Consider the following 27,309-nt stretch of genomic DNA (forward strand, 5'->3'; position numbering starts at 1 on the left):
CAGCTCTCACTTCTATACTGGGAAAACCGTAGCTTTAACTATACAGACCTTTGCGGGCAAGGTGATGTCTCTGCTTTCCAAGATGCTGTCTAGGTTTGTCATTGCTTTTCTCCCAAGAAGCAGGCGTCTTTTAATTTCGTGACTGCTGTCACCACCTGCGTCCCTCGCTAATAGCCATAGGCAGACCCTCTTCTTTCTCCTCCCTGCGTTTTTCCTAAGGGAGTGACTGCAGCCACCTCTTATGACAGCAAATTCCAATAAAGTTAATGTTGCATCATTGGAAGAAGTCCCCCCCTTTTTTTGGCTTTGCCTGGCTCTCCTGCCACTCATTTTCATTGGATGGTCATCAATGCAGGGCGTGCGGGAGGGAGACACCTCTTCCTACCCACTTTCCACAGCAAGAGGGAAATTACGTTTCCGAGCACAATTCAAAGTGTTGGTGCTGACCTTTAAAGCCCTAAACGGCCTCGGTCCAGTATACCTGAAGGAGCGTCTCCACCCCCATCATTCTGCCCGGACGCTGAGGTCCAGCGCCGAGGGCCTTCTGGCGGTTCCCTCATTGCGAGAAGCAAAGCTACAGGAAACCAGGCAGAGGGCCTTCTCGGTGGTGGCACCCGCCCTGTGGAACGCCATCCCATCAGATGTCAAAGCGATAAATAACTACCTGACATTCAGAAGACATCTTAAGGCAGCCCTGTTCAGGGAAGTTTTTAACGTGTGATATTTTACTGTATTTTTGGTGTTTATGGAAGCTGCCCAGAGTGGCTGGGGAGGCCCAGCCAGATGGGCGGGGTATAAATTATTATTATTATTATTATTATTATTATTATTATTATTATTATTACCACCATGATGACTCTACTCCCACCCGTTGCCAACCCCTCACTCCCAGAAACCTGTCTGCTCTTGCACTTTGACATATAGGGTGACCCAGTGTTAGAAACAGAGATAGGGAAGCCAGGAGCTAAATGGTACCTTAAGCCTAGGTTATGGGCTCAACAACAGAATGCCTAGGCACTCTTTTTTTATAATAAGAATACAAAGCTGAAAATGAGTGAACTGCAGCTAATATCTCTAGTTCGTTTTTCACATGGTCTGGTCCTCATCTGAAGTCTGCAAAAAACAAAGCCATGCTTCCCTTGCCCACCCCCCTAATACAGTGGTACCTCGGGTTAAGTACTTAATTCGTTCCGGAGGTCCGTACTTAACCTGATATTGTTCTTAACCTGAAGCACCACTTTAGTTAATGGGGCCTCCTGCTGCCACCGCGCTGCCGGAGCACGATTTCTGTTCTCATCCTGAAGCAAAGTTCTTAACCCAAGGTACTATTTCTGGGTTAGCAGAGTCTGTAACCTGAAGCGTCTGTAACCCGAGGCACCACCGTATTCTTAAGAGGGTCTCTTCTCCAGTCTTCAGAGAGTGGCTGTAAGTGGGGAGGCAGGAAAAGATCCTCCTTTCCTTCTACTCTGCTGTTTTAATCTGAAATCCTAGGCGCAATACTGTGCCCAGAGCTCAGAAACTGCTCATGCTAATGAAAATTCCCTGTCGCAAAATGTGCCTAGAACAATGGGAGTTTCGAACGCTGTGGTGACCAGCTGGTGGAAGATTATGGGGTTAACCATGTGTGACCATCTTCTTCTGCAAGAAAGGTTTATTAAATTTCCACATCACTTAAATGGACTCGATAAAGAACCTCAATGCAAGAGGTGGACCTATAACATTCTAGAAGCTGATTGTGAGCCCTAACAGTGAAACTGGCTCTTACATCAGGCCGAAATCCCATCCAGTCGAGCATCTTATTCTCACAATGGCCAACTAGATGCCTTTGGGAAGTCTGTTACTAACGGTGGCCAACAGCCAGCTCCTTCAAGGTAGTTATGTGCTCACATTTCATTCCATACAGTGCAGTATACACAACAAAACAAGAATAAAAACATTTTATTAAAGCTAGAAATATTCCTGCACACAAGGTAAACATTTTTGTTCAAGTTGTGCATGATTACCCTTAACAGCAAAGTCTTGCTTTTTTAAAAAAATCAATAAATATAAAAAAATAAATTAAAAATTGAAGTAATATGGAAGGAGAACAATTGTCAATAAGTCAAGAGTGCATTATAGGAACGGGGAGAAGGGGCAGCAGTTGGAAAAGATGAATAAATAGAGAGCAGGAAACACTGAGATGACTCTGTGGAGAGTCATTTTCGGTCATCCTTGGCACAACCACTTCAAAGCTGAAACTCGCAAATGCCAGGGGGGACTCTGCACAAGCATTACTCTTGATCCAACCACGTTTGGCTTCTTAAAAAGGAAGAACAAAGGAACAGCCCATCTGTGACTGAACAGAGCAACTGTTCAGCGTCCAAAAACGTTCAACAATGTTGCTGTGGCATGAGAAAACTCTCCCACTTCCCAAAATCCACAGAGTCTTAACCAGTTGAGGTTTGACTTCCAAACAGGTAAATAAATACGGCATTGGGCCTGCAGGTTTCTCGGAGACAAGATGGCAGAGCTGGCAATGGGATGGACAGCCCTAGGGATGCTTTGGTCTTCTGTGTAGCAGGGCTGCAAACGGAAGGGAGCCAGATGGCAGGAAGGATGGAACCAGGCATCCAGTAGTCCCAGGATCTATCCAAGCCAGGAGAGGAATGAAATGTGGCTTTTGGCAGATCTGCTTGGCGACACACAGTCAGCGTGCGGCGCAGCCCAATGCCTCGTCTGAAAACTTCCAGCGCCGCAGCGTTGCTATTTCCAGCAGACAAGAGCAGTCACGAGGCCATGCAATAAAACGCAGAGCTTTGCTGAGGAAGCACAGTGGAAAAGCAGGCACCCGACTCCTTCTTTGGCAGCCGGCATCCTTGGTGAGAGAGGTCTCCTGAATTCTCCACTTCAAGTATGTATCAGGAAGTACAACGGCCCATTGGTTCTTGGCCCGGCCACTGGGTAGCTGAAGTTAGGCAAGGAAGCTACCAATAGAGAGCAAGATCCGTCCCCCTTAGATCGGAATGCCAATAGTGCTGACCTGTTCCTTCAGCCCCATGAGGCTGTAGGCAATGCGCTTTTGGTGTCCTGGCAGACGTACCCCAATTCTCTTGATATCCCTGGGAACGGGAAGAAAACAGATGTGACCAGGTTAGTGGGAAATATTGTGAAATCCGGAGTGTATTCCTTTAACTCCCACCAGCATAAGTTGACACTCAGTATCTCCATCTTTCTTGCAGAGGTATCATTAAAAAAGAAACCGAGGTTGATATTGAAGCCACAGCTTCAATATCACACAAAGGTTCTCGGCAGTCCCCGTGCTGAGAAGGTGTGGACTCCCCTTGCCATGATCCAAGGAGGCTGGGCACCCGTCTGCTTTTAACGAGCCACTCCTCGTTTTCCTGGCCTCATAAAGTGGCTTAATTATAGGGTGCAGGCTTGAATCAGCCTCTCCCAAGAGAGAGGGGAGAACAACAAGAGGCAGCAACAACAAGATGTGTAAGCCCCCGCCCCGACACAGTGGAAAGGTGAATTTACGAATCCTGCAGGATTCTAACAGTGAAGTCATGTGACAAAAGAAGGGAGATCTCTCCTCTCTGGAAATCAAAGCAGAAAACAGCCTCATTCTCCGCTGTGAACTGGGAAGGGGTCAAATGGGCCATGATGTTCACAGCCAGCTGAGTTGGCTTTTCAGAGAGGACCCTGAACTCCAGCTACCTCCTCTCTCAGGAGGGGAACACAGGCTTCAGAAGAAAGAACATGAGGAAAAAACAACAGGAGAAGCATTCTCAGCAGGCATGGGGGTGAAAAAATGGAGGAAGAGTGGAAGTTGCCACACTCACTCATTGGTCATCTGAACCACCTTCTCAATGACATTGTACCCAGCGGCCACGAAGTGCTCTGTATATTGGTGCATTTTGATGGATTCCAGCCACTCGGCCACAGTTCGGAAAGGGATCCCTTCTGAGCCACTGGTGCTGGGTAGGCGAATGGAGATCCTTCAACGACAAAAAAAGGGGACCCCGGCTCTTTAAAGTTCGGTCTTGTCTAAGGGAGCCCAAGTGGATGGGGAGAATTCTTGGGAGGCTTATGGGCTGGGAATTCCCCCCCCCCTTCCTGGCACTGTTCTTACATGCTTCCGTCTCAGAGGACTGGAGAGGGGAAGGGGATGTTCGGAGACAACAGTTCCCAAACTGTATCTAGGGATTCTGAGAGCAGGAGGCCCAGAAGAGAGGCACATACCGAGGGTCAAACTCAGCCAAAGTCTTGAGTGACTCAGGAGCACGGATGAGCTTGTCCAAGATGCTAACGATATCATTGAATTTGGGTCTGTGGCTCCTCTCCTGTTGCCAGCACCTCATCATCAGCTGGTAGATGGCAGAAGGACAGTCCATGGGTGCTGGGAGCCGAAAGCCTTCATTAATTGCTTTCATCACCTGTTTGGGAAGAGAAAGTGAACAACAGTGAAGGGGATTCAGCTTGGAAAGACCACCCCTTTGGTCTTACCATCCTAGCATAAAAACCAGCATCCAAGGCAGGCAGGATTGCAAGTCAACCCCTAGCCTTGCAGACATAAACTTTGAGGAACCCAAGCAATAAGCACCTTTTTATGTAACTTCAGTCAGAACGGATGGATAGATTCACAGGTGACTGGGCAAAACTTATGATGCAATTTACATCATAAGACTGAGCCCATGCTGGGGACAAAGACATTTCCACACACAGCTAGGGTGGGATGGGGGAGGTGTGTGCCTCGTAACATTGCTTCCTTAAAAAAATGGACCTCAAGACAAAACTCCATTTGCATTCTGGAACTGGGACTGTATCTCCTAGATTCAGGTAGGTGTTGGTCTGATGCAGTCAAAATATATAAAAAAATAAAAATATTGTCCAGTAGCACCTTAGAGACCAACTGGACACTGGTACCAGAGCCTGCAATAAACCCAGATGCCAACTTTGCTGCCACATACACCCAGACAACACCACAACTGGACCCAACAACATCAAACATAGCAAACATCAAACATAGCATCTCAGCACCTATTTAATTACTCATCTTCTAACATTGTGTATGCCATCAAATGCCAGCAGTGACCTTTGGCTCTCTATATTGGACAAACAGGCCAAACCCTACGCCAAAGGATAAATGGACATAAATCTGACATCAGGAATCACAAGACAGAGAAGCCACTAGGAGAACTCTTCAATCTCCCAGGACATTCAATACAGGATCTCAAAGCAGCTGCCTTATTACAAAAGAATTTCAGAAACAGACTTGAAAGAGAAGTTGCTGAATTACAACTTATCACTAAACTGAAAACTATGGAGAGACCTGGTCTTAATAGAGATATTGGATTCCTGTCTCATTACATACGCTAATCACCTGCATACTATCCCTTGCTTTTTCCTGTGGGACTAATTGTAGTCGTTAACAGTAGTCAACAAAAAACCCCACCCTCCCACTATATATAAGGGCCTGGTGACTTCTGTTTCAGTGTATCTGAAGAAGTGTGCATGTACACGAAAGCTTATACCCAGAACAAACTTAAGTTGGTCTCCAAGGTGCTACTGGACAATTTTTTTATTTTTATATATATTTCGAATGTATCTCCTAGAATTAGCTTTCTTCTCCATTAGCCAGAAAACTCCAAACACAAGGGATCCAACAGCACCTGCAGAGGCATCATTTGCCCCATAGTTAGCACCCACACAAGGACATCCAATCGCTTACCTCGTGGTTGGAGAGCTCCCAGTAAGGCCGTTCACCATAGGACATCACCTCCCACATCACTATTCCGTAGCTCCAGACATCACTAGCCGAGGTGAACTTGCGATGAGAGATAGCCTCCGGTGCCGTCCACCGGATCGGGATTTTCCCACCCTGCAAGGGACAAGCACACCAAAACCCTCAGAACCTCTGACTCCCAAAGCACTCACTGATTTGGGGGAGAAAACACTTTCAAATTCCCAGGCTCTCTAAATATGTGCTTTCCTCCGTTCAGGCAACTTCTGAAGTTCCTGATAGAAAAGCAAGGTCTCATGTTTTAGCCAAGTGGCAGATGTTGATGACTAGAAGTCAAATCCTTCCGGAACAAGGGCAGAGACCTTAGCCAGCAGCCATCTTAAGAGTCATGGGAAACAAGCATTCCTTCCTTCCTTCCTCTTCTGTCTTCAGGTGTTCCCAGATCCTGGGTTAATTCCCACTGGCTCCCTATTATACTGAGCGGTAAAGCAGACTTCCTGCTACTGGTCACACACATTCCATTGATCATCCGCTGCCAGCAAGTTAGAAGTTCCTTCCTCCCATTTGGACCCCCTTTCTGGCTTCTCTATTTCTTCCTCCTATACCATGGGCAGCTCCTCCAGATGCCAGCCCTGGCTCTCATATTGCTGGCGAAGATGCATCCCCTTTCCCACCCGTTGCAGCTTCCTTGGCCATGGTGGGACAGAACCGTAACTTAACGTGACGGGACAGCAGCCATTATCACTCACGCTTGTGGTGTAGGTGGCGTCAGGGTCATCTTCCAGGACGCGGGAGAGACCAAAGTCAGAGACTTTGCAGACGAGCTGGCTGTCGACAAGGATGTTGCGGGCAGCCAAATCCCGGTGGACATAATTCATGCTGGCCAAGTACTTCATACCAGAGGCAATACCCCTCAACATGCCCACCAGCTGAATAACACAGAATTCCCCATCTTTTTCCTGTTGAGACAAAAAGGGAAGGATTTAGGACCTACTATGCAAGCTAAGACGCCTGCTTCTTGGGAGTAAAGCAATGACAAACCTAGACAGCATCTTAAAAAGCAGAGACATCACCTTGCCAACAAAGGTCCGTATAGTTAAAGCTATGGTTTTCCCAGTAGTGATGTATGGAAGTGAGAGCTGGACCATAAAGAAGGCTGTTCGCCAAAGAATTGATGCTTTTGAAATATGGTGCTGGAGGAGACTCTTGAGAGTCCCATGGATTGCAAGAAGATCAAACCGATCCATTCTGAAGGAAATCAGCCCTGAGTGCTCCCTGGAAGGACAGATCCTGAAGCTGAGGCTCCAATACTTTGGCCACCTCATGAGAAGAGAAGACTCCCTGATGTTGGGAAAGATTGAGGGCACAAGGAGAAGGGGACGACAGAGGACGAGATGGTTGGACAGTGTTCTCAAAGCTACTAACATGAGTTTGACCAAACTGCGGGAGGCAGTGGAAGACAGGAGTGCCTGGCGTGCTCTGGTCCATGGGGTCATGAAGAGTTGGACACACTAAACAACAACAACAATGCAAGCTAAATGCTAGCTTCTTAAACAAAAGCTTTATTCCTATTGACTTAAAATATGTACATGCTGCCTTTAAAGGCTCTTTCAGTCCATAAAAACCCATTATGTTGGAGGCAGCATGCTTCAGAGCATCAGAAACTGCAGGAGGGGCAAGCGCTGTTGCTCTCAGGCTCTGCTTTAGTGCTTCCAATGATGGCCATAATATGGCTGGCCACATTGCAAACAGGATGCTGACTAGATGGACCACTGGCCTGATCCAACAGGCTCTTCTTACTCACAGTATACATGAGAAGGAGGCCAGCGATGAACAGAATACTACTTACCCGCAGGAATTTATCAAGGGCACCATTCTCCATGTATTCTGTGATGATCATGAACGGCTTATCTGGAAAGAGAAACAGAGAGAGGATTGGCCTATGAGATCCAAGTAGATTCCAAACTCTGATGCAGTTGCCCAGGAGTTTGGTATCTTGGAAGTGGCCCAGCAGAAAGAGGTAGCTTGGAACAGGAAATCAGTAACAGCCACCAAGGTCCTTAAATCCTATCTAGGGCTTCTTACATTTGGAGACAACTCCCTCTAGGCGGATGATGTTGTGGTGGTTAAACTGGCCCATGATGCTGGCCTCGCTCAGGAAGTCGATGCGTTGCTTCTCTGTGTAGCCAGATTTCAACGTCTTGATGGCCACTGGGATCTCCTTCTTGCTGTTCTTCAGCGTTCCCTTGTAGACTTCCCCAAACTCACCTGGCAAAAAAAAAGAAAAAAGTAGAAGTGTTTAATAATACTATTTTCAAATAAAGTCAGCATTACTATTTTCCTTTCCGAAAGCTCCTTCTGAAACTAGCTTTGACTACATGGGAGAAGAGACATGCTCTCCACCTCCATCAGCCAACTGCATTGTGCAAGGGTAGATGGAAGATACCCTACCTGCCCCTATGACTTTCTGCCGGGAGATGCACGAAGGATGAATCTCAGTTGTGAACTTCAGGACTGCCTGATTGGGGTCTTCATAGGTGTGGGGATCCACATACGTCTTCAGGGGCTTGAGCTGGTCTGTGGGGCGAAGAGGAACAACACAGTTAAGGGGAGCTCTTGGCAGAGGCTGTTATAAAGCAGTTCCATGCCTAAACTCTCTGCTTTTCAAGCATCGCCCACTGCCAAGTTAGTCTATGATCCGGCAATGGAGCAGAGAAAAAGACGGCCAGTTCAGTCACAGCCTGCTAGGATGATTTTCAGTCGAACACTTAATTTGCAAGATGGGCGAGGTGAGAAGCAGGCAGGAAATTCTGGGTTAAATTCAAAAGCACAATGAAACTAGCTACTCATCTCAAACCCCGCCACCAATAGTCTTCTTCCCCCTCCCTCCATTTCTTAACCTACTATCAGTTTGAGTCCGCTTTTGCAAATAGGCAGGGATTCTTCCACTCTTTAGATTTAGGTGTATGCTAGGATTTGCTCCCTACTTAAATATTTAAATTTTTCTGCCTAAAACAGAAAAACTTTATTACACTGTGTGTAATAAAGTAAGCCGCGTTTGCTGATGTGCCTCTCAAGAATCTTAATGGAAAAATTGTTTATTTGCCTCTAAAAATTACTGGGTTGCCTGTCTGGCATTTAAGAGGCCTTTTAGGATTGCCAGCTGAGAATAAAATTCAGTATCAGGTGTCAGGAGTTTTATTTAGGCAGGAACAGAGGCAAACACGTATTCCTAAATGTACGCATGCTATAACTCTAGCAAAAGACCCCAAACCTCTTGTTGGTTTGTGTGTGCGCGAATACACGTGAGTGCTGGACATGCATGTGGGTTCAGACACAGCAAATGCACCCCTTTAACAATAAATGCTCATTCTCGAGGTCTAAACAGCTTGTAATTTTTTTGCCCTTTTCTGTTCTGTATGATGTTTCAGATCCAGCAAATCCCACCACATGCACTGATGTGGCCAGTGACCATTACTCACCAGACTTGGAGAAATAAACATCCTCTGGTGTCTGCCGGGCCCTTGAGTTCTTTTTCCTAAACGACAACAATAAAGGTTTTCTTGAGTGATCCTGTGAGGCAATCCTATCCGCACCTTCTCCCACAGAATACCTTCTCCACTAGACACAGACCTCCCTGCATCAAACTTTGTAAACTCTGTCCCATTTCTTCTCAAAGGCCTTTTAACTTAGTAAAAGAATTTTTGTGTCAGACCTTTCCACTGATTTCTGGGAAATATGCTTTATCAAGTCAGGTTCTTTGATCAAGCCTCACCCCCTAAGGTTCTGCCCTCCCAAATTTTGGCACTTTGCACCAATGTAATGGACGTGCAAGCAGGCCTACGAATGCAAAAGTGCAAATTCATGGCTTAAAAATACAACCCCAGAGTAGAGAGCACATGGGGCTGGGGAAAGGACACCACGACTCAGCAGCATATTTCTCTCCCTCTTTCACTCTTGATGGTTTATCTTAAAAGAGTTTAAAAACACAAAAAGGAATAAACCAGGAGGGGAATCTCCAAAGCCTAGCATGTTCAGCCTGGTTTGACTGTGACATCAGATGGATGCTGATGTTGCTAGACATGGAGTGCTATATTTGCATGTGCTAATGGAAGAGCCATTGGAACCCGCTGCAACTGGTTTTTTTAACAGCTTCTGATAAAGGAGACCCCCCCAAAAAGGAAAAGGCCAGACAGTTTGCCATCTGGCAAAAATGCTCACTTGCTGTAAACCATTTCTCTGAAAACTGAAGGCACTTGGGAGAAGTCTACACTCATTCCACTTTTGCCTCTGGAAAAATAGATTATGGTATCATTTAAAAAAAACAACAACAAAACCAACCCTGCAAAGCCTGCTAGACTGGAGGTAACAGGTTGCCGTAAGTTGCCTGTTTGCGCGCTGTGGGAAACAAAGGAACAGCCGGCATCCAGTTCTCCTAAATGCCATTGTTGCCCCACTGCCTTAAACAAACAGAATAATAATAATAATAATAATAATAATAATAATAATAATAATAAAGCACATGCCTTCGGCGAATGAGCATGACAATCAGCGCCACCACCGCAACCGTGACAACGAAGCCAGCGATAGAACCCCCAATAACTGCAGCGGTGTTTGTGCCGTCAGAGCCTGTGGGGTGCAGAGAAGAAAAAGGTGGTGGTTAGGAAAACATTGCTATCCGAAAACAGATTGTGTGTGTGTGTGTGTGTGTTCGTTCTCTTCTGGTGACTTTGCTCCAGTCCCGCCCCCAAATTTACTTTCCCTGCTTCGGCATTAACTAGAGAGGAGCTTTGCCTCCCCAAAACTCACGTTCATCAAGCGTCTCGAACTCGTGCTCCATGCTGTTGGTTCCCTGACCCTCCTGGGTCAGCGCTTGGACGCTCACCAAGTACTTGGTCCCAGGGGTGAGCTTCGGGAGGGTCACAGAGCTCCCTTCGCAGCGCAGTACAGAGTAGCTGTTCTCATCCTTCTGCAAGGAAAGGAACACACAAAAACTCGCATGGCTCAGTTTCTCCCCGTGAAATGGGCTGGGGAATTTGGGGGAATGGGGGGGCGTTGCTCAAGGTTAAGAGCAGAGAAGTACCAAGGAGAGACAGATACCTTCTTCTTGTAAGTGACCTGGTACTTCCAGACATGGCTTTGCTGCCGGGGTGGGACAGCCCAGGATAGACTTAGGCTGGTTGTGGTGCGGCCATCCATGGTCACTGAGGTCACTCGGGGAGGTTCTGAGCATGGGGAAGAAGGAGAAAGTCTGGCATGCTGCAGTAGATTGCACCCTCAGCAGCTAAAACCATTTGCCCCAGTCACCAGCCAGCCAGTAGCTCCAGATCCATACAGAATTTGCAAACTCTTAAAGCCTCATCTGTAATGAGGCATCTTACGACTTCAGAGTTCAAATTACATTCGCAGAACTGATGAATACCCAGGTCCAAAATAAAGTCCAACAGACAAACCACAAGATCCCACTCTGCACAGCTGCCTTCATAACAAGGGTGTGGCCAAGTACTTAAGGCAAATGACACAAATTAGCATGAGATTAGCATATGCTAATCTATACAGATAGTTTCAAATTTAGACAGGCTGTTGTGTGTGTGTTTAGCTTTTACTAACAGGGCTTAAGCTCTGAGCTAAAACTATTTTCTGGATCCAGTAGACTCTATGGACTGGGCCCTCTGCCCTGCTTGCAACCTCTTGGCTGCTTTATGCGCATATTAAAACTAAAACTAAACTTGCTCAACAACTGAACACTGCTACCTTTATCTAAAACACACACAGCTGTCTCCTCCTCTGTCCTATCCAGCTATCTGAAGAGCCTCTGGGCAAATTTGGATGGTGCATTGGGCTCTGCAGGATCCTGTAAGAAGGTGTGTGGGGGGTTTTTTTTGGTAAAACAAAGCTTTAAAAGGCAGTGGTGGTTGGGAAACCTAACACAAAACACCCAGGGCTCAGCTCTTCCAGGCAATCCCTAGTCCCGTCCTTAGCAGCCAAGAAGTTTGTTTGCTGTGGCTGCCGCATGAAAAAAAGACCAACATGTTCAAAATAATAATAATAATAATAATAATAATAATAATAATAATAATAATTTATTATTTATTATTTATACCCCACCCATCTGGCTGGGTTTCCCCAGCCACTCTGGGCGGCTTCCAACAAACACTAAAATACAGTAAGCTATTAAACATTAAAAGCTTCCCTAAATAGGGCTGCCTTTAGATGTCTTCTAAAAGTTTGGTAGCTGTTGTTCTCTTTGACATCTGGTGGGAGGGCTTTCCACAGGGCGGGTGCCACTACCAAGAAGGCCCTCTACCTGGTTCCCTGTAACTTGGCTTCTCGCATCAAGGGAACCGCCAGAAGGCCCTCAGAGCTGGACCTCAGTGTCCAGGCAAAATGATGGAGGTGGAGACGCTCCTTCAGGTATACTGGACAGAGGCCGTTTAGGGCTTTAAAGGTCAGCACCAACACTTTGAATTGTGCTCGGAAACATACTGGGAGCCAGTGTAGGTCTTTCAAGACTGGTGTTATATGGTCTCCGTGGCCGCTCCCAGTCACCAGTCTAGCTGCCGCATTCTGGAGTAGTTGTAGTTTCCGGGTCACCTTCAAAGGTAGCCCCACATAGAGCGCATTGCAGTAGTCTAAGCGGGAGATAACTAGAGCATGCACCACTCTGGCGAGACAGTCTGTGGGCAGGTAGGGTCTCAGCCTGCGTACCAGATGGAGCTGATAAACAGCTGCCCTGGACACAGAATTGACCTGCGCCTCCATGGAGAGCTGTGAGTCCAGAATGACTCCCAGGATGCGCACCTGGTCCTTCAGGGGCACAGTTATCCCATTCAGGACCAGGGAGTCCTCCACACCTGCCCGCCTCCATCCCCCCAAAACAGTACTTCTGTCTTGTCAGGATTCAAATTCAATCTGTTAGTCGCCATCCATCCTCCAACCAAGAACCAGGGAATCCCCCTTGCACAGTGGCATCGATTGCAAGAGCGGCCATCTTGGATCAGACCACATTTTGCACCAATAGCACTCGCCCTATGCTTCCGGAAAGCAGCGCCAGAAGGCAACAGCTCTCAGGACGATACATATGCGGGCCAATGGCACCTCATACCATAAAGTGCACATCTGCATCGTTTTCACTCGTCTGTGATGCTGGGTCCCCTTACCTGTCTGGTTGACGCTGATGCTGGTGACGCCGTAGCTGCGCCGTGGGCTGAAGGAGGACACTCCATTCTGGGCCTCTACCGTGAAGGTGTAGTTAACGTGTGGCTCCAAATCGCTGACGGTCAGGGAAGTGCCGGCCACGTTGTGAGGGTTTTCCGAATACCGGAGTGTAGCATCGCAGGGCCGGCACTCTCCCGACTCCGGCCAGCACTGCTCACACGACACGCTGTAGGTGATGTCCTTGCGGCCACCTGTGTCCCGGGGTGAGGACCAGCGCAGTTGAACCTTGGCGCCCAAGCCTATGGCTGTGACAGCATGGGGAGCAGAAGGGGGTCCTGTGAATGGAGAAAAAAAAGAGCCTAATGAAAAAAATGAACAGGTCTCTTTGATGCAAGGCAGAAGACCACTCCCCAGTTAGCCCAGCAACTCAGCAATCCTAAGCCTTCACTTCCAACTTTTGACTCTTTCTCTGGAACTATCCTCCATCCCTCTCTCCTCGCTCTGGCCTTCTCTCCATCTCAGCTATCTATCCCACCCCTCACCAAATATTGTCCACAAGGACTCTCGCATTGCCCCAGGAGCGAGCCTACTGCTTTTGTCGCTTCCTGCCTTCCCTCCTGTGACTGACACAAACTGAATAAAACAGCAGTAGCTTATCCGAGGTTGCTTGGTTTCATTAAATACTTGCAAACTGCCTCTGGGCATTGATGAATCTCCAAGCGGATAGCCTTGGAGCAAGCCTTGATCATTTCCTGGGCAATTGTAGCGCTTAGATCTCCCACTTACTTGTGCATGGCAGGGAAACAGGATCAGTCAAAGCCCGAAAATAGCCTTCCTCGCAAGGGCACGAGGTGGAACCTTCGGAAGACGGCAGAGTGTGCAAGGGGCATTTTGAGCAGGCGTTGTTGGAGATGTCCTCTTTGAAGAACCCAGGTGAGCAAGCTGCAAAGAAAAGAAGGGTTGGGTTAGTCCTCCTGGGGATCCTAACCATGGCCGACAACACAGACCGGTGTATGGAGAGATGACTTTTATCGGAAAGACCGGAGTTCAAATCAAACCACAAAGTCATTGTTCGATCTTAGTTCCCCATGTGTTCAATGGGAATGATAGGTCCACAAGAACTTAAGAAAAAGGTAAATCCAAAGATCATTAAGCACTTTAGTTTTCAAAGAATACTCGGCAAGGGAGGAGAGACACACTCAGGTCCTTTTAATCTGATCAGTGGAAATGAAAACACACTCCAAGCTGACGTGAGCATCAACTGGGGCACCTCTACTGTTGCTGCTTCTTCTTCAGGTTTCCAGTGTGCCTCGTGACTGTGCATGCATCATGGTGAACGCGCATTACAGGGGAGGGTGGAAGGATGCGCAGAGGAAAGCCCCAGCCTACCTATGCCAATGCCTGAGACGAGCAACTCTTACTTATTTCCTGCATGAGTAAACTCTTCCATAGGAACCCAGTTTGCTCCTCAAAATCCCCCTGGAATTGCGTCACTTCCTTGAGGGACCTACAAAGGAAGAGCTCTTTGGAAGTCTCCAGTTCCCGTTTGGAAAGCACTCAATGCGGCCCGACTTACAGCTTTGCCTTAAGTCAGCAGCCGGCATGAGGACTCCTTTCTTGCAAGCAACAGCCCCCTATGGGCACTGCTACCAGGATCGCACCAATCCAGTGGACCTCAGGCAGAGACTCCATTCCATTCAATGCAGAGAAACTATTTTTCAAAAGACCCCCTACTCAAAAACCTTCCTGTGAACCAGACAGTGGTAGAAGCATCTTGGTGCCTGGAGAAAATGCCATGGTCTTCCCGATGGAACTCTGTGCCATCCTGTCTGGTCACAGCAGCCCCTGATGCCAAGAGATAATGTCCCAGGCTGGGCTGGAGTGGGGAAAATCCTTTCCCGAATCTGATGGGCCATAACTGAGGCTGCAGAATAGAAGCCACAAAATACCATTTCGTTAACAGTCCCCCTGAACATAGCAAATCTTAGCTATTTGAAATGGTTTCCCGCATTTTCAAACTTCTGCCCCAGATGGAACTTTACTTGCACTCAAGAGATTGCTGTTTTTTTTTTTAAAAGGAACACACACGCACGTACACACCCCGCCCCAGGTTGTTAAATGGAAAAGAGGGTCTGGTTCTTGAAAGCTGCCTCCCCAGAAACAGCATCCCCAGTCTTAACCTCTTTCAATATCTTATGTGTGTGGTCTGTGATCTCTCAGTTTGCTTAGAAACAAAAGTGCTGGCTGTAAAACTGTCATGCTACCAAAGGGCAGGCGGTGTGTGTGTGTGTGTGTGTGTGTGTGTACGCGCGTGCGTGCGTAGAAAAGGGTGCTTAGGTGATTATGGTGGGGAATTCTGCTCCCTCCAGAAAAAGGATCTCTTTCGGCTTCTGCCTTCTGGAAGAAGGTAAAGGTAAGGTAAAGGTACCCCTGCCCGTACGGGCCAGTCTTGCCAGACTCTAGGGTTGTGCGCTCATCTCACTCTAGAGGCCGGGAGCCAGCACTGTCCGCAGACACTTCCGGGTCACGTGGCCAGCGTGACAAGCTGCATCTGGCGAGCCAGCGCAGCACACGGAACACCGTTTACCTTCCCGCTGGTAAGCGGTCCCTATTTATCTACTTGCACCCGAAGGTGCTTTCGAACTGCTAGGTTGGCAGGCGCTGGGACCGAACGACGGGAGCGCACCCCGCTGCAGGGATTCGAACCGCCGACCATGCGATCGGCAAGTCCTAGGCGCTGAGGTTTTACCCACAGCACCACCCGCATCCCTTCTGGAAGAAGGTACAGGGTTATAAAAACTAGGACTAGCTGTCTGAGAAACCATTTCTATCCAAATGCGATTTTGGTTTTAAACACAGTGTAAGGAGTCTCTAGGGGAGTGTATTGTATTTTAAAAATGGGGTATCAGAGTTTTTAGGGGGCTAACCAGGCTGGGATAGCTGGCTTGTTGGTTTTGAATGTCTTATGTAGATTTTTTTCCTTTTTCAGTTTCGTTGTTCTGTATGGTACGACAATAAAGATTATCGTATCGTATCGATTTCCAATAAGACAGTGTCAAACACCATAGATCTGCATACGGCCTCTTCTTTCCTCATAGAGTAGCTGTTCAGCCCTCTTATAATTTTGGCTGATCTTTCCTAAGCCTTTCCCAGCTCTACAATATTCTTTTTCAGGTATGATTATCAGAACTGCAAGTGCTATCACACCACCGATTTGAATAACGGTATTATGATGTTGGCACTTTTATTTTCGATCGTTTTCCTAATGAATCCCAACATGAAAGTCACTTTTTTCACTACCTCTTTCCTGACCATTCACTCCTAGTTGAGACCCTATTAGTGCGTGCGTGAAACGGGGATCTCTTTTGCCTCAATTGAAACATTGAATTGTATTTCATAGAATCATAGAACTGCAGTTGGAAGGGACCCTAAGGGTCATCTAGTCCAACCCCCTGCAATGCAAGGAATCTCAACTAAAGCATCAATGACAGATGGCCACCCAACCTCAGTCTCCAGGGAAGGAGAGGCCACCACCTCTCGTGGGAGTCTGTTCCACTACCAAACAGCTCTTAACTGCCAGAAAGTTCTTCCTGGTGTTTAGTCAGAATCTCCTTTCTTGAAGCCCTCGGTTCAAATCATACCCTCCAGAGCAGAAGAAAACAAGCTTGCTCCATCTTCCATGTGACAGCCCCTTAGATATTTGAAGATGGCTCTCCTATCTCTTCCCAGTCTCCTCTTTTACAGGAGAAAAAAGCGCCTTCAATCGTTCCTCATAAGGCTTGGTTTCCAGACCCTTGATCATCTTTGGTTGCCCTCCTCTGCGCACGTTCCAGCTTCTCAATCATGATCCGTAAATTGTGGGGCTCAAAACTGGACACAAAACTCCAGGTGTGGCCTGACCAATGCATAGAACTCTAACCCAATGGTTGCCATTCATTTGATTTTGAATTGATTTTAGAATGAATTGATTTTAGAATGCATTTCAATTAACTGATTGTGATTTTATGTAAACTGTGTTACTTTTATTGTTGTTAGCCGCTCTGAGCCCGGCTTCGGCTGGGGAGGGCGGGATATAAATAACATTTTATTTTAATAATAATAATAATAATAATTTATTATTTATACCCCGCCCATCTGGCTGGGTTTACTCAGCTTCCAACTGAATATTAAAAACAATACAGCACCAGACATTAAAAACTTCCCTAAGCAGGGCTGCCTTCAGCTGCTTTTTAAAAGTAAAATAATTGTTTATTGCCTTGACAGAATAGAGCGGGATTATGACTTCCCTTGATCAAAACAGTAGCTTTATTTGGGGGGGGGGAGTCAAACTGTAAGAGGCATATTTCCATCAAAGACCCACCAGGGTCCAAGATGACCCACAGACAGGATGCCCTGACACAGCCTCCGACACTCCTCTTTGCCACACCAGGGTGCAATTGGGGGTGCAGAGAGAGGGGGGGGAGGGAGGCAAGTTGTTCCTTTCCCTCCATTTTGAATTTGGCAGCTGGCACCATTTTAAACCTGAATGCTGGGGGTTTTGGTCCTCTCGCAGAGGAGAAAGAGAGAAGATTGACTTAAGCAATATTTAAAAGGTGTGCAGTTAAGCCCAGCTGGCTTGGACTTGCAGAGTGTGCCAGGAGGCAGTAAATGTCTGGGCTGGAAGGGACCGAGAATGCTCCCCTCCCCCACCGCCACCCCACAGGTGCCATCTGAAGGAGTCTAGAACACATTTCTAGTTTGAGCGGTTAAATGCCCACAAAAGATAAGCGCAGCCACCCTTGGCCAAGACTCGCTTCCGTGTGCAATTATTGGGCAAGTCGAGGCTCTCCCTGGGACTTCCACAGGCAGGTGTGCCGGCAGCTGCTTCCCCAGTACGAAGTATTAACAGGGAGTGGTGGCTGTGAGGGGGGTGGAAGAGGATGTTGCCCACCAGGTGTCTGCTGCTGTCCCCCTGCCTGGTCTGTTGATACCTCACAGCAGTTCAGAATCCACAGAACCCCAAAACCACTCCCCGCAGAAGATGACTGTTTAATAAACTTGGATAAGATGGCAACACCTTCTTGATCAGTTTGGAGTCCCCTAAACAATAGCGCGGGTGGCGCTGTGGGTTAAACCAGAGCCTAGGACTTGCCGATCAGAAGGTGGGCAGTTCGAATCCCCGCGATGGGGTGAGCTCCTGTTGCTCGGTCCCTGCTCCTGCCACCCTAGCAGTTTGAAAGCACGTCAAAGTGCAAGTAGATAAATAGGTACCTATCCAGCGGGAAGGTAAACGGCGTTTTCATGCACTGCTTTGGTTTGCCAGAAGCGGCTTAGTCATGCTGGCCACATGGCCTGGAAGCTGTACGCCGGCTCCCTCGGCCAATAAAGCGAGATGAGCGCCGCAACCCCAGAGTTGGCCACGACTGGACCTAATGGTCAGGGGTCCCTTTCCCTTTAAACTATAGCCCAGAGGGGGCCTTAATGGGACAGCGGCCAGCTCAGCATGACTCGTGATCATTTGCACTGTGATTTCACATTACAGTTTTAAAATCTTAGATAGATTATGGATAGCTCAGTTGGTCAGAGCGTGGTGTTGTTCAATCCCTGAATGGGACAGCTGCATCTTCTTGCATTGCAAGGGGTTGGAGTAGACAATCCTCAGGGTCCCCTTCCAACTCTATAAAAAATACAGTGGTACCTCAGGTTACATACGCTTCAGGTTACAGACTTCGCTAACCCAGAAATGGTACCTCGGGTTAAGAACTTTGCTTCAGGATGAGAACAGAAATCATGCTCCGGCAGCGGGAGGCCCCATTAGCTAAAGTGGTGCTTCAGGTTAAGAACAGTTTCAGGTTAAGAACGGACCTCCAGAACGAATGAAGTACTTAACCCGAGGTACCACTGTACAACGTTTCTGCAAAAACTAGGCTTGCAACCCATTTAAAAGAGCATGTCAATCAATGGCAGGAATTAGGCAGTTAAGTTTGCATATGGGTAAAACACAATTGTCCTGGAGCAAAAAGCACGCACTGTTGGGGAAGGATGCATGAATGCACCATCTCAGAAGAGGCATCCCCTCCTGCAGGCGAGAGAGGACGACTCCGAAGAGGGCTCTTGCCGTGGGCGGTTTTAAATAAACACTTGTATTAAGGCACCCATTTTTTTTTAAAAAAAAGCAGTCAAGCCCTACTGCCTGACCAATCAGGGGGACACCTTATAAACCCATTCAACGTCGCAGCCTGACTAATACCATCAATACAAAAGGTACGTCCTGAGAGCTGGACCATTGCATACAAACATAAGAAGCGGAATGTTTGCTGGCAGGTGCCCTGGTGCTTTTTCAATAATTCACCTTCTGAACATGACGCCTCTCGGCTGGCCCCGTGCCGTAGGCAAGAGCGCAGTAGCACACAATGCCGTGCCAAGGCTCTGGCGGGTGGGCAGTTGGCCTTTTGAGATATTGTCAGCCAGCCCCCGAGTTGCCAAGCGAATAGAACCCTCCTTGGCAATCTCTCTTACTTGAAGGCCAGAGCAGGGAGAGAGGCAAAACACACACAGAGAGATGGTGATGGCTGGTGGCAGCACAGAACCTGCCAGCAGGAGCTAAAAAGGAGTGATGGGCGGGGGGGCTGGAGGGGGGGCGGGAATGTGTGCAGGAAGCCAAGAATATCTGTGTTTATTCCTGAAGATAAACTGCCTTTGTTTCCTGCCCATGGGCCTCCCTTTTCACAGAGGCCAGAGGGATGGGAGGTCAGAGTATCTTTACACAAAAGGGCAAATTCCTTTTTCCAATCCCGCCCCCCTCCCGCTGGAGGAAGCGGCGGCTGCAGAATGCGACTGGCCTTGGGAGGGAGACAGCTACAGCCCAATGGTGGAACGTGTGGGCAGGGTGCAGGTGGGGGGTGGCCAGGCCAGCAGAAGTCAATGCCCCCCCCACACCCAGTGCAGTTTGCTGCAACCCCCAGGGTCTCCGCCAAGCAGAGACTCTGAAGTCTCCTCCTTGCCCAATACCCGTTGGTGCCAGAAAACTCAAATGCAGCGACACCCGCTTGCCTTACTCTGTATTCTTTGCAACACCTAGCACGCTGGAGCTATTTCCTCCCAGAAATTCCATGTTTAAAAAGCCAGGGCAAGAAAAATAAACACCACTATTGGAGGAGAGGGATGCGGGTGGCACTGTGGGTTAAACCACAGAGCCTAGGACTTGCCGATGAGAAGGTCGGCAGTTCAATTCCCTGCGACGGGGTGAGCTCCTGTTGCTCGGTCCCTGCTCCTGCCAACCTAGCAGTTCAAAAGCACATCAAAGTGCAAGTAGATAAATAGGTACCGCTCTTGCGGGAAGGTAAACGGTGTTTCCGTGCGCTGCTCTTTTTTGCCAGAAGCGGCTTAGTCATGCTGGCCACACGACCCGGAAGCTGTACGCCGTCTCCCTCGGCCAATAAAGCGAGATGAGTGCCACAAGCCCAGAGTCGGCCGCGACTGGACCTAATGGTCAGGGGTCCCTTTACCCTTTACCTTTACCTTTATTGGAGGAGAAGGGAAGCTCACCACCCAATCACTAATTCATTTGTGTGACTTGACCCAGTTAAGAGGGAATGCCAAACAGGCCATCATTTAGGGGATTCCCAAGGCCTTCCTAAGGTTTTTTGGGGGGGTTACACAGGATTCCTTAGCAGGTGAAATCTGAGAGTCGCGTGTGGGTGTCGCCTGAAATCGTGCAGACGCTGATGCCAAGAGATAGCCAGATAAATCTGGAGAGCGCGGCAAGCCATTTAAGCAGCCATGAATCAAGGCTGGAGGAGCAAGGAGACAGCCAGGAGAGCGAGGCGGAGTGGGACAAAGGGACATGTCAGCCCTTGCCATTCACAGCACCAACAGCCAGTCTGGTTTAATGAGGGCGAGTTTATAAGCCAGCGGGGTCCCTACCCAAGCCTCATATACAGATGCACACATACTCTCTCTCTCTCAGGGGAAAACAATGCCCCCATTCACATAGGACAGAGGACCAGTGTCTTTGGAGACACCCCTGCTAAGGGTCCAAGGCTTGGGGCTTAGTTGGGGGTGGGAGATGGCTGGGTGCTTGGTCTGCGTACGATTGCCACATCTCCCCAGATGGATTGGAGAGAAGATGGGAAGCTGCTTCTACTTCTGCAGCTGCTGTTAAGGATGCTTTGAGCCAGGCTGGAGGCTCACTGGAGGTGGAGATGCCATTGGAGAAGGGAATGGGGGGGAGGTGGGAAGGTGCTCCCCCTTTCAGAAAGGAGGCCCGGATTAGGAGATCTGGAGGGGGGCTGTGCCATGGCTGGGGCAGCTAACAGGGGAGGGCAGCCTGGAAAAGAGGGAAAGGGGCCCACAGAGGAGCAGCTTATCCCATCATGAGAGAGAAAGTACCAAGGAGCTGGGGTTAGGCAGGTAGGCTTCTGCAAAACGCTCAAGGAATAAATGGCTTAGAAGAAGAGGAGTTTGGATTTGATAACCCACTTTATCGCTACCTGAAGGAGTCTCAAAGCGGCTAACAATCTCCTTTCCCTTCCTCCCCCACAACAAACACTCTGTGAGGTGAGTGGGGCTGAGAGACTTCAGAGAAGTGTGACTGGCCCAAGGTCACCCAGCAGCTGCATGTGGAGGAGCAGGGAATCGAACCCAGTTCACCAGATTACAAGACTACCGTTCTTAACCACTACACCACACTGGCTCTCGAAGGGGGGAAATGGCTCTACGTTCCTCCCCCCCAAGAGACAACTGATGGAGGGAACTTCTAGGTGTGCGGCTGAGAGGCAGGGATGTAACAAGGAAGATCAAGGCAGAAAGGAGTTAGGGGGGAAAAACAACAGCAGTTATTCCTCTCCACCCACCGCCATCACTCTTGGAGCCAAGGTCACCCTTTCTTCTTTTTGATTCCCAGAAGCACCCCCCCCCCCACGGCATCTCCCCTAGCACCAGACAAATGCAGAGGGTGGGACAAAGGCATTGGCTGTCACTGTGGAAACCAGGCTGGGCCTGCAAACCAGCACTGTTGGCGGTGTGGGGGTGCGGGGCAGGTGCTGGGTGCCGTTGTAGAATGGCAGGGAGGAAAGGAGAGAAATCCTCTATTCTGCTCCAAATCCAAACCAACACATCCTACTCCCGCCCTGCCAGACTAGATGGGAAATCAAACAAGTGTTTCTAGGCAACACTCTCACCTTTCTTTAAAAGAAAGAAAGAAAAAGAAAGAATTTGGCTTTTGATGAACTCCCGCACATGGTTGCAGGAGGGCGAGCGGCAGCAAGATAAACGTGTTCTGCATAAGCTCAGAGGCACTGAAACTCCGGCAAGAGGTGGTTATCAACCACAGAGGGAGTGGACACAATGTCCAGTCGTCCACCCCAGCTCCTCCGTTCAGTCCCCCGCAGCAAGAAAACTATCTCTGGATCTCCAGAGGCCAAGCAGCATCACTCTCAATGGAGATTAGTTGCTCCTTAGCACCTCTCTGAGCCCCACTGCACCCCATGTGTGGCTAAAAATGAGTAAGAAGGTAAAATCACACCCCCTTTAAATGCAGGCTTGTTCAGCCATGTCTCCCCCGAGGGGTACATTGCTCTCTCCAGTCATGGAGTCTGTCCACTCCATCGAAAAATTGAATTCCTTCTCGTTGACGTTGGAGAGAGGCCATCTGAAGAAACTGAGCAGCCAGCAGCTCCCTTCCCCATGTTTTGGCTCCCCCTTTGGCCTCCGATATCATGCAGGAGGGAAGTGAGATAACAGCCTCTATCAGGTGAGCCTGATAGTGTATATGGGGGAGAGAGAATGCTTGCTCAAGATGCCTGTATTACTCCATAACCTTCAAGGTTCCTTATCTCCTTCTCCCTCTCTCTTTGCAAAACCCAGGCACATTCCTGAAGCAAAGCCTCTTGGCGGCTGCCTCCTCCTGCCGCCCCCCACAACTCCCCACCTTCCAAGAAGGGGGCTCACTCAGTTGGATTGGTGGGGAACAGAAGAGCAAGACAGGTGTGAGTGGAGGGGACTTGGCTGCTGCTCTCACTTCCTCTATATGGCAGTATAAAAAAGGAGTTTGGTAAAATAGAATCAACCCTGGAAACTTCTATATACAAGATGTACATGAGCTTTGACATGAGCTGACTTGTGAGGCCACTTGATTCTCTACTGATCCACTCTCCCCTGTTAACTGATTCTCTCCACATTTTGAATCCCCCGAAACAGAAGGGCAGTGCAGGGGCTACAGCAGTACTGAGAGAGATGGATGGTCCAAGGATCTGACTTGCCATTAGGTAGCTTCCTAGGTTCTTTGTCTAACAGAGAAAGTCCTGATACACAAAGGCCACTATTCCAGAACTTGGAATTGAGAGCTCTTTTAGGATCAGGGGCTGAGGGGGTGGGGAAGGGGGGTCTCTTTCTCTCTCTCATACACACAGCAAGAAATGCTGAATGCATAACATTTCTGGCCAGACTGGAGACTGGAGAAGTGTAGAATACTTATCTTCAGCCTTTGTCAATATCAAACTTCACCAAACAAATGGACCAAGGGGTAGCAGCAGTGAAATACTTAACAAGCAACATTAACACTTTGGCTGAGAAATAGTAATAATCTGCTGGGACCATGCAGCAGGACAAGACAGGACTGCAGAGAAAAAGGAACATTATGGGTTGGCTTCCTGTTAGTCGTCTCCCCACTCCTGTGGCTTGCTAAGGCAGATTTGAAGTGGGGGCATGAAAGAAGAAGAGAACAGCCAGCCCATCCTATAAGAAACTTGAAGACACATTTCCTGGGGCTCTCATGTGAGTTGACAAAGGATTAGAAGTCTTGACATTTCCATGGGCCCCAGTAGAGAAAAACAGCTGGTACCTGACAGATCCAGCACTTCTCAGAGTGGAACCTGCCTGTTTGCACCTGACCAGCGTCAGATAGCTGGAAAGACTGGGAGCGTGAGGGGCAGAGTCCTTGTGGGTGCTATGCTGACTATGCCCCCCGGAAGTCAAGTTCCCAACTTGAGGGCAACGAGGAACAGCAGCAACAGCTGCCTCACATCTGTAGAAGTCATAGAGCCTGCCCTGGACACTTTATGGAAGCTCCATTTTTGTTCAGGTGGGCTTTGGGTGACTAGGATGAAGTAGGGGCATTGTGACATCAATTGCACCCTCCATTCCCTTCACTGGGCTCTTACAAGTACAGTGGTGCCTCGCAAGACGAAAAACCCGCTAGACGAAAGGGTTTTCCGTTTTGGAGGCGCTTCGCAAAACGAATTTCCCTATGGGCTTCCTTCGCAAGACGAAAGCCCATAGGGAAATCTCCAGGACAGCGGGGAAGCGCAGCGCGTCTTCCCCACTGTCCTCGGACCTCCTCCGAAGGCTGGCGGTGGGGCGGAGAGACCTTCTCCCCGTGCCAGCCTTCGGATGGCTGTCCTGAAGACTTGCGGTGGGAGGAGGGTTTTCCTTCCCACCGCCAACATTCAGAATGCTGTTCTGAATGTTGGCGGTGGGGAGGAAAAACCCTCCTCCCACCGCAAGCCCCGGGAACAGAGGAGAAGCGCTGCGCGCCTTCCCCTCTGTTCCCGTACCTGTCCTGAAGGCTTGCGGTGGGGAGAAAAGCCCTTCTCCGCACCGCCAGCCTGGCAAGCGGTCTCCATAGGAACGCATGAATTGATTTTCAATGCATTCCTATGGGAAACCGTGCTTCGCAAGACGAAAAACTCGCAAGAAGAAAAAACTTGCGGAACGAATTAATTTCGTCTTGCGAGGCACCACTGTATTGCTTTGTCCTAATGCCGACTGGGAAGTTCAGCGACGCAGGAGTAAAACAAGAAGCAAAGCCTAGTTACCTCTGCAGCTGTCCCCGTCCTTTTCGTAGCCCTCGCGGCAGCGGCATTCGCCAATGGGCACCAGCCACTCCCCGTCCGAGTTGCAATGCATGAACAGGTCCTCATTGGCCAAGGCATCCTTGACGCACTCGCCCGACACCTTCGCCAAGGCCTGCGAGTCAGCGCCAGCAATGGTCTCGGGGAAGCTCGCCATGTTGCGGAAGACTTCGGGGCATTTCTTGTAATAGATCCGGACAGACAGGAGGGCCACGCAAGCCCCAATGTCCTGGAAGGCCAAGTAGAAGCCCTTTCGGGTGAGGGGGCCCACCGAGCGCACTTCCATGTTGATCTTGACGTTGCGCGTCTCAAAGTCCTCCCGCACCGTGATCTCGTCCGGGGCAATGGTGTCGATCTTGCGAAACTGGCGCTTCTGGAAGTTGATGCCGTAATCCACGTCTGACTCCGCGTAGAAGAGGTTGAAGGTCTCCTTGCACGTGCCGGTGGCGCTGGGGAAGCTGTTGCAGTCTCGGACGGTGAACTTGAGCTCAATGAAGATGCGCTGAGCTTCGCCGCGGTAGATCCAGTTGGTCCTCAGCCAGTTGTCCTGCTCCCCTTCCATCACGTTGCAGACCGAGTAGATGTAGATGAGGGACTCGTTCATGACATTCTGGAGAAGATCCCACTGGGGGTGGGAAGAGAAAATGGCTGCCGTTAGAGGAAATGTTTCTTCTTGCACAAGTAATAATCTGTGGAAGTGACAGCCACTGGAAACAGCAGCACACCACAAAAAACCGATTTTGAAACAATAGGTTCAAGCAGAGACTATTTGTGGTTCAAGTGCCATGCAAATGTAACACCTTCATTTTCAACTATGGCTAATCTGCTGTCCTGGGAAGCTGCTAAGTCAGGCCACAGATTTTCCCTACTGACTGTTCCAAGCATCAGATACTCAGAGATGGCCTTTGCCCACCATCAAGGAGCCTTTACAGGGCCTTCTTGGTAGCAGCTCCTCATTTATGAAAGGCCCTCTCTAGTGAGGTGCCCCTGCCTCTCTCACTAACATCAAGATAGGCATTTGAAATGTTTTGATTCACCCAAGTGTTCGATGGCTCAAATATATACTGTTTCTGGCAACCGTGAAATTGTTTAGCTATGAGGATATTAGATGGCTTTTATTCATTCATTCATTTATTTATTTTTAAAATCCTGTTTGCTGTCCTGGGCTCCTATGGGAAGGAGGGATAGAAATTTAATGAATAACTAAATAAAAGTAAATCTTTAAAAGCCACTCATGTTAATCCCAAGTAAATATTCTTGGGGTGTGTGTTTTTTTAACGCAAAGTTTGCTTAGGAATTCTTCTCTTCCTTCCATGCTCATATTGCCTCTGCTTTGAAAGGAGCATCTGAAGCAGATGTAAGAATTCATTCTACATTTCCCAAGTCATTATACCTGCCGTTTATTTCTCCCAAGACGCCTACCCCTGTTTCCTCCTCCTTTTATAATGTGAGGTAATCAGCAATGTCCAAGCTTCAGTTCCACTAGCAACCCACTGCCCTGTGAACAAATCCATTGGACATGGGGATGGTCTCACCATCAGGCATCTTAAGGACAGGGGTGGGTACCATTCAAAGGGCAGCGTACTCTTGCGTTTTGCAGGGAAATTGCTTGCATAAAGCAGTTTCCTTAAAGCAGGAGAAACCTGACAACAAGACTTACCCCCGCGCCGTAGGGATTGGTGAGCCAGCCCAGATCCCCTTGTGCCTTGGCAAAGTCCAGTACGACAACTAAGGAGAAAAGGGATAGGAAGAAAAAGACGGTTATCGCATGGAGGACTCTCAACCTCACAGAGAGCTTCATGCTCTGCAAAGGAGACAGGACCAACTCCTCCCCCCCCCCCATTTTTTTTTGTTGGATCCTATAAAATTAGAGTTTGGGAGGGGTATAAACATCCCTGGTTGTGGCATCCCAAACTACGCAATGAACAGCTGGAGCTTTCCAATGCCAGAGTGGGGTGATTTTGATTTAGAAACCTCTTGTGAGGTTTATGAAGTCCCTGCCACATTAAGCTATGAAGAAGTAGAAGGAAGGGAGATGGAAGGAGAGGGGCAGGTAGCTTTCCCCCTCCAGGGCTCAGAGAACCAAGCTGCTCCCAACTTACACTGGTGAAACACTTTCAGACCAGAAAACCCTGCCTCCAAATCCTAGCTGTGGCTGTTCAGTGGTGACAGCGAGCAACTCTGCCCATGCTCAGGGACGCTGTTATTTAATACCACTGGCCATGTCTTTAAAGTCTAAGCCCACAAAAAAAAACCCTTTCCCAATACAGTGGTACCTCAGGTTACATACGCTTCAGGTTACAGACTCCGCTAACCCAGAAATATTACCTCGGGTTAAGAACTTTGCTTTAGGATGAGAACAGAAATCGTGCTCCAGCGGTGCGGCGGTAGCAGGAGGCCCCATTAGCTAAAGTGGTGCTTCGGGTTAAGAACAGTTTCAGGTTAAGAACAGACCTCCAGAACGAATTAAGTTCTTAACCCGAGGTACCACTGTAATGCTTAGGAGACCATGGTGTGGAACCCCAGGCACTTGGTGAATCTGGAACAGCAAAGAGCTCCTTTCTCGCAGCCAGCTTGGGAGTCCCTGCCCTTCTTTGC

General features: G+C 48.7%; 1 protein-coding gene and 1 long non-coding RNA gene across 3 annotated transcripts in view; one reads left to right on the forward strand and one right to left on the reverse strand.

Annotated features, from left to right (window-relative positions):
* LOC310769943 overlaps window positions 1-27,309 on the forward strand; it is a 156,137-nt gene that overhangs the window by 23,010 nt on the left and 105,818 nt on the right. The gene's annotated exons all lie outside the window — the stretch shown is intronic.
* Window positions 1,923-27,309, reverse strand: part of EPHA2 (EPH receptor A2) — a 35,426-nt gene continuing 10,039 nt past the window's right edge. The window contains exons 2-17 of one of the 2 annotated variants that reach the window (XM_083629334.1): window positions 26,372-26,439; window positions 24,676-25,336; window positions 13,667-13,822; window positions 12,883-13,215; window positions 10,823-10,947; window positions 10,532-10,691; window positions 10,249-10,351; window positions 9,205-9,260; window positions 8,174-8,299; window positions 7,808-7,990; window positions 7,572-7,633; window positions 6,472-6,681; window positions 5,711-5,860; window positions 4,222-4,415; window positions 3,822-3,977; window positions 1,923-3,098 (exon numbers count right to left, since the gene is read on the reverse strand). In XM_083629334.1, coding sequence (XP_083485460.1) covers window positions 2,993-3,098; window positions 3,822-3,977; window positions 4,222-4,415; window positions 5,711-5,860; window positions 6,472-6,681; window positions 7,572-7,633; window positions 7,808-7,990; window positions 8,174-8,299; window positions 9,205-9,260; window positions 10,249-10,351; window positions 10,532-10,691; window positions 10,823-10,947; window positions 12,883-13,215; window positions 13,667-13,822; window positions 24,676-25,336; window positions 26,372-26,439 — 2,849 coding nt within the window. In that variant the 3' untranslated portion in view covers window positions 1,923-2,992. The remainder of the gene's footprint in view (window positions 3,099-3,821; window positions 3,978-4,221; window positions 4,416-5,710; window positions 5,861-6,471; window positions 6,682-7,571; window positions 7,634-7,807; window positions 7,991-8,173; window positions 8,300-9,204; window positions 9,261-10,248; window positions 10,352-10,531; window positions 10,692-10,822; window positions 10,948-12,882; window positions 13,216-13,666; window positions 13,823-24,675; window positions 25,337-26,371; window positions 26,440-27,309) is intronic. The other variant, XM_083629335.1, reaches the window with a different exon arrangement.

This window comes from Podarcis filfolensis, assembly GCF_964270895.1.
Source record: "Podarcis filfolensis genome assembly, chromosome: 8".
NCBI classification, from domain to species: domain Eukaryota; kingdom Metazoa; phylum Chordata; class Lepidosauria; order Squamata; family Lacertidae; genus Podarcis; species Podarcis filfolensis.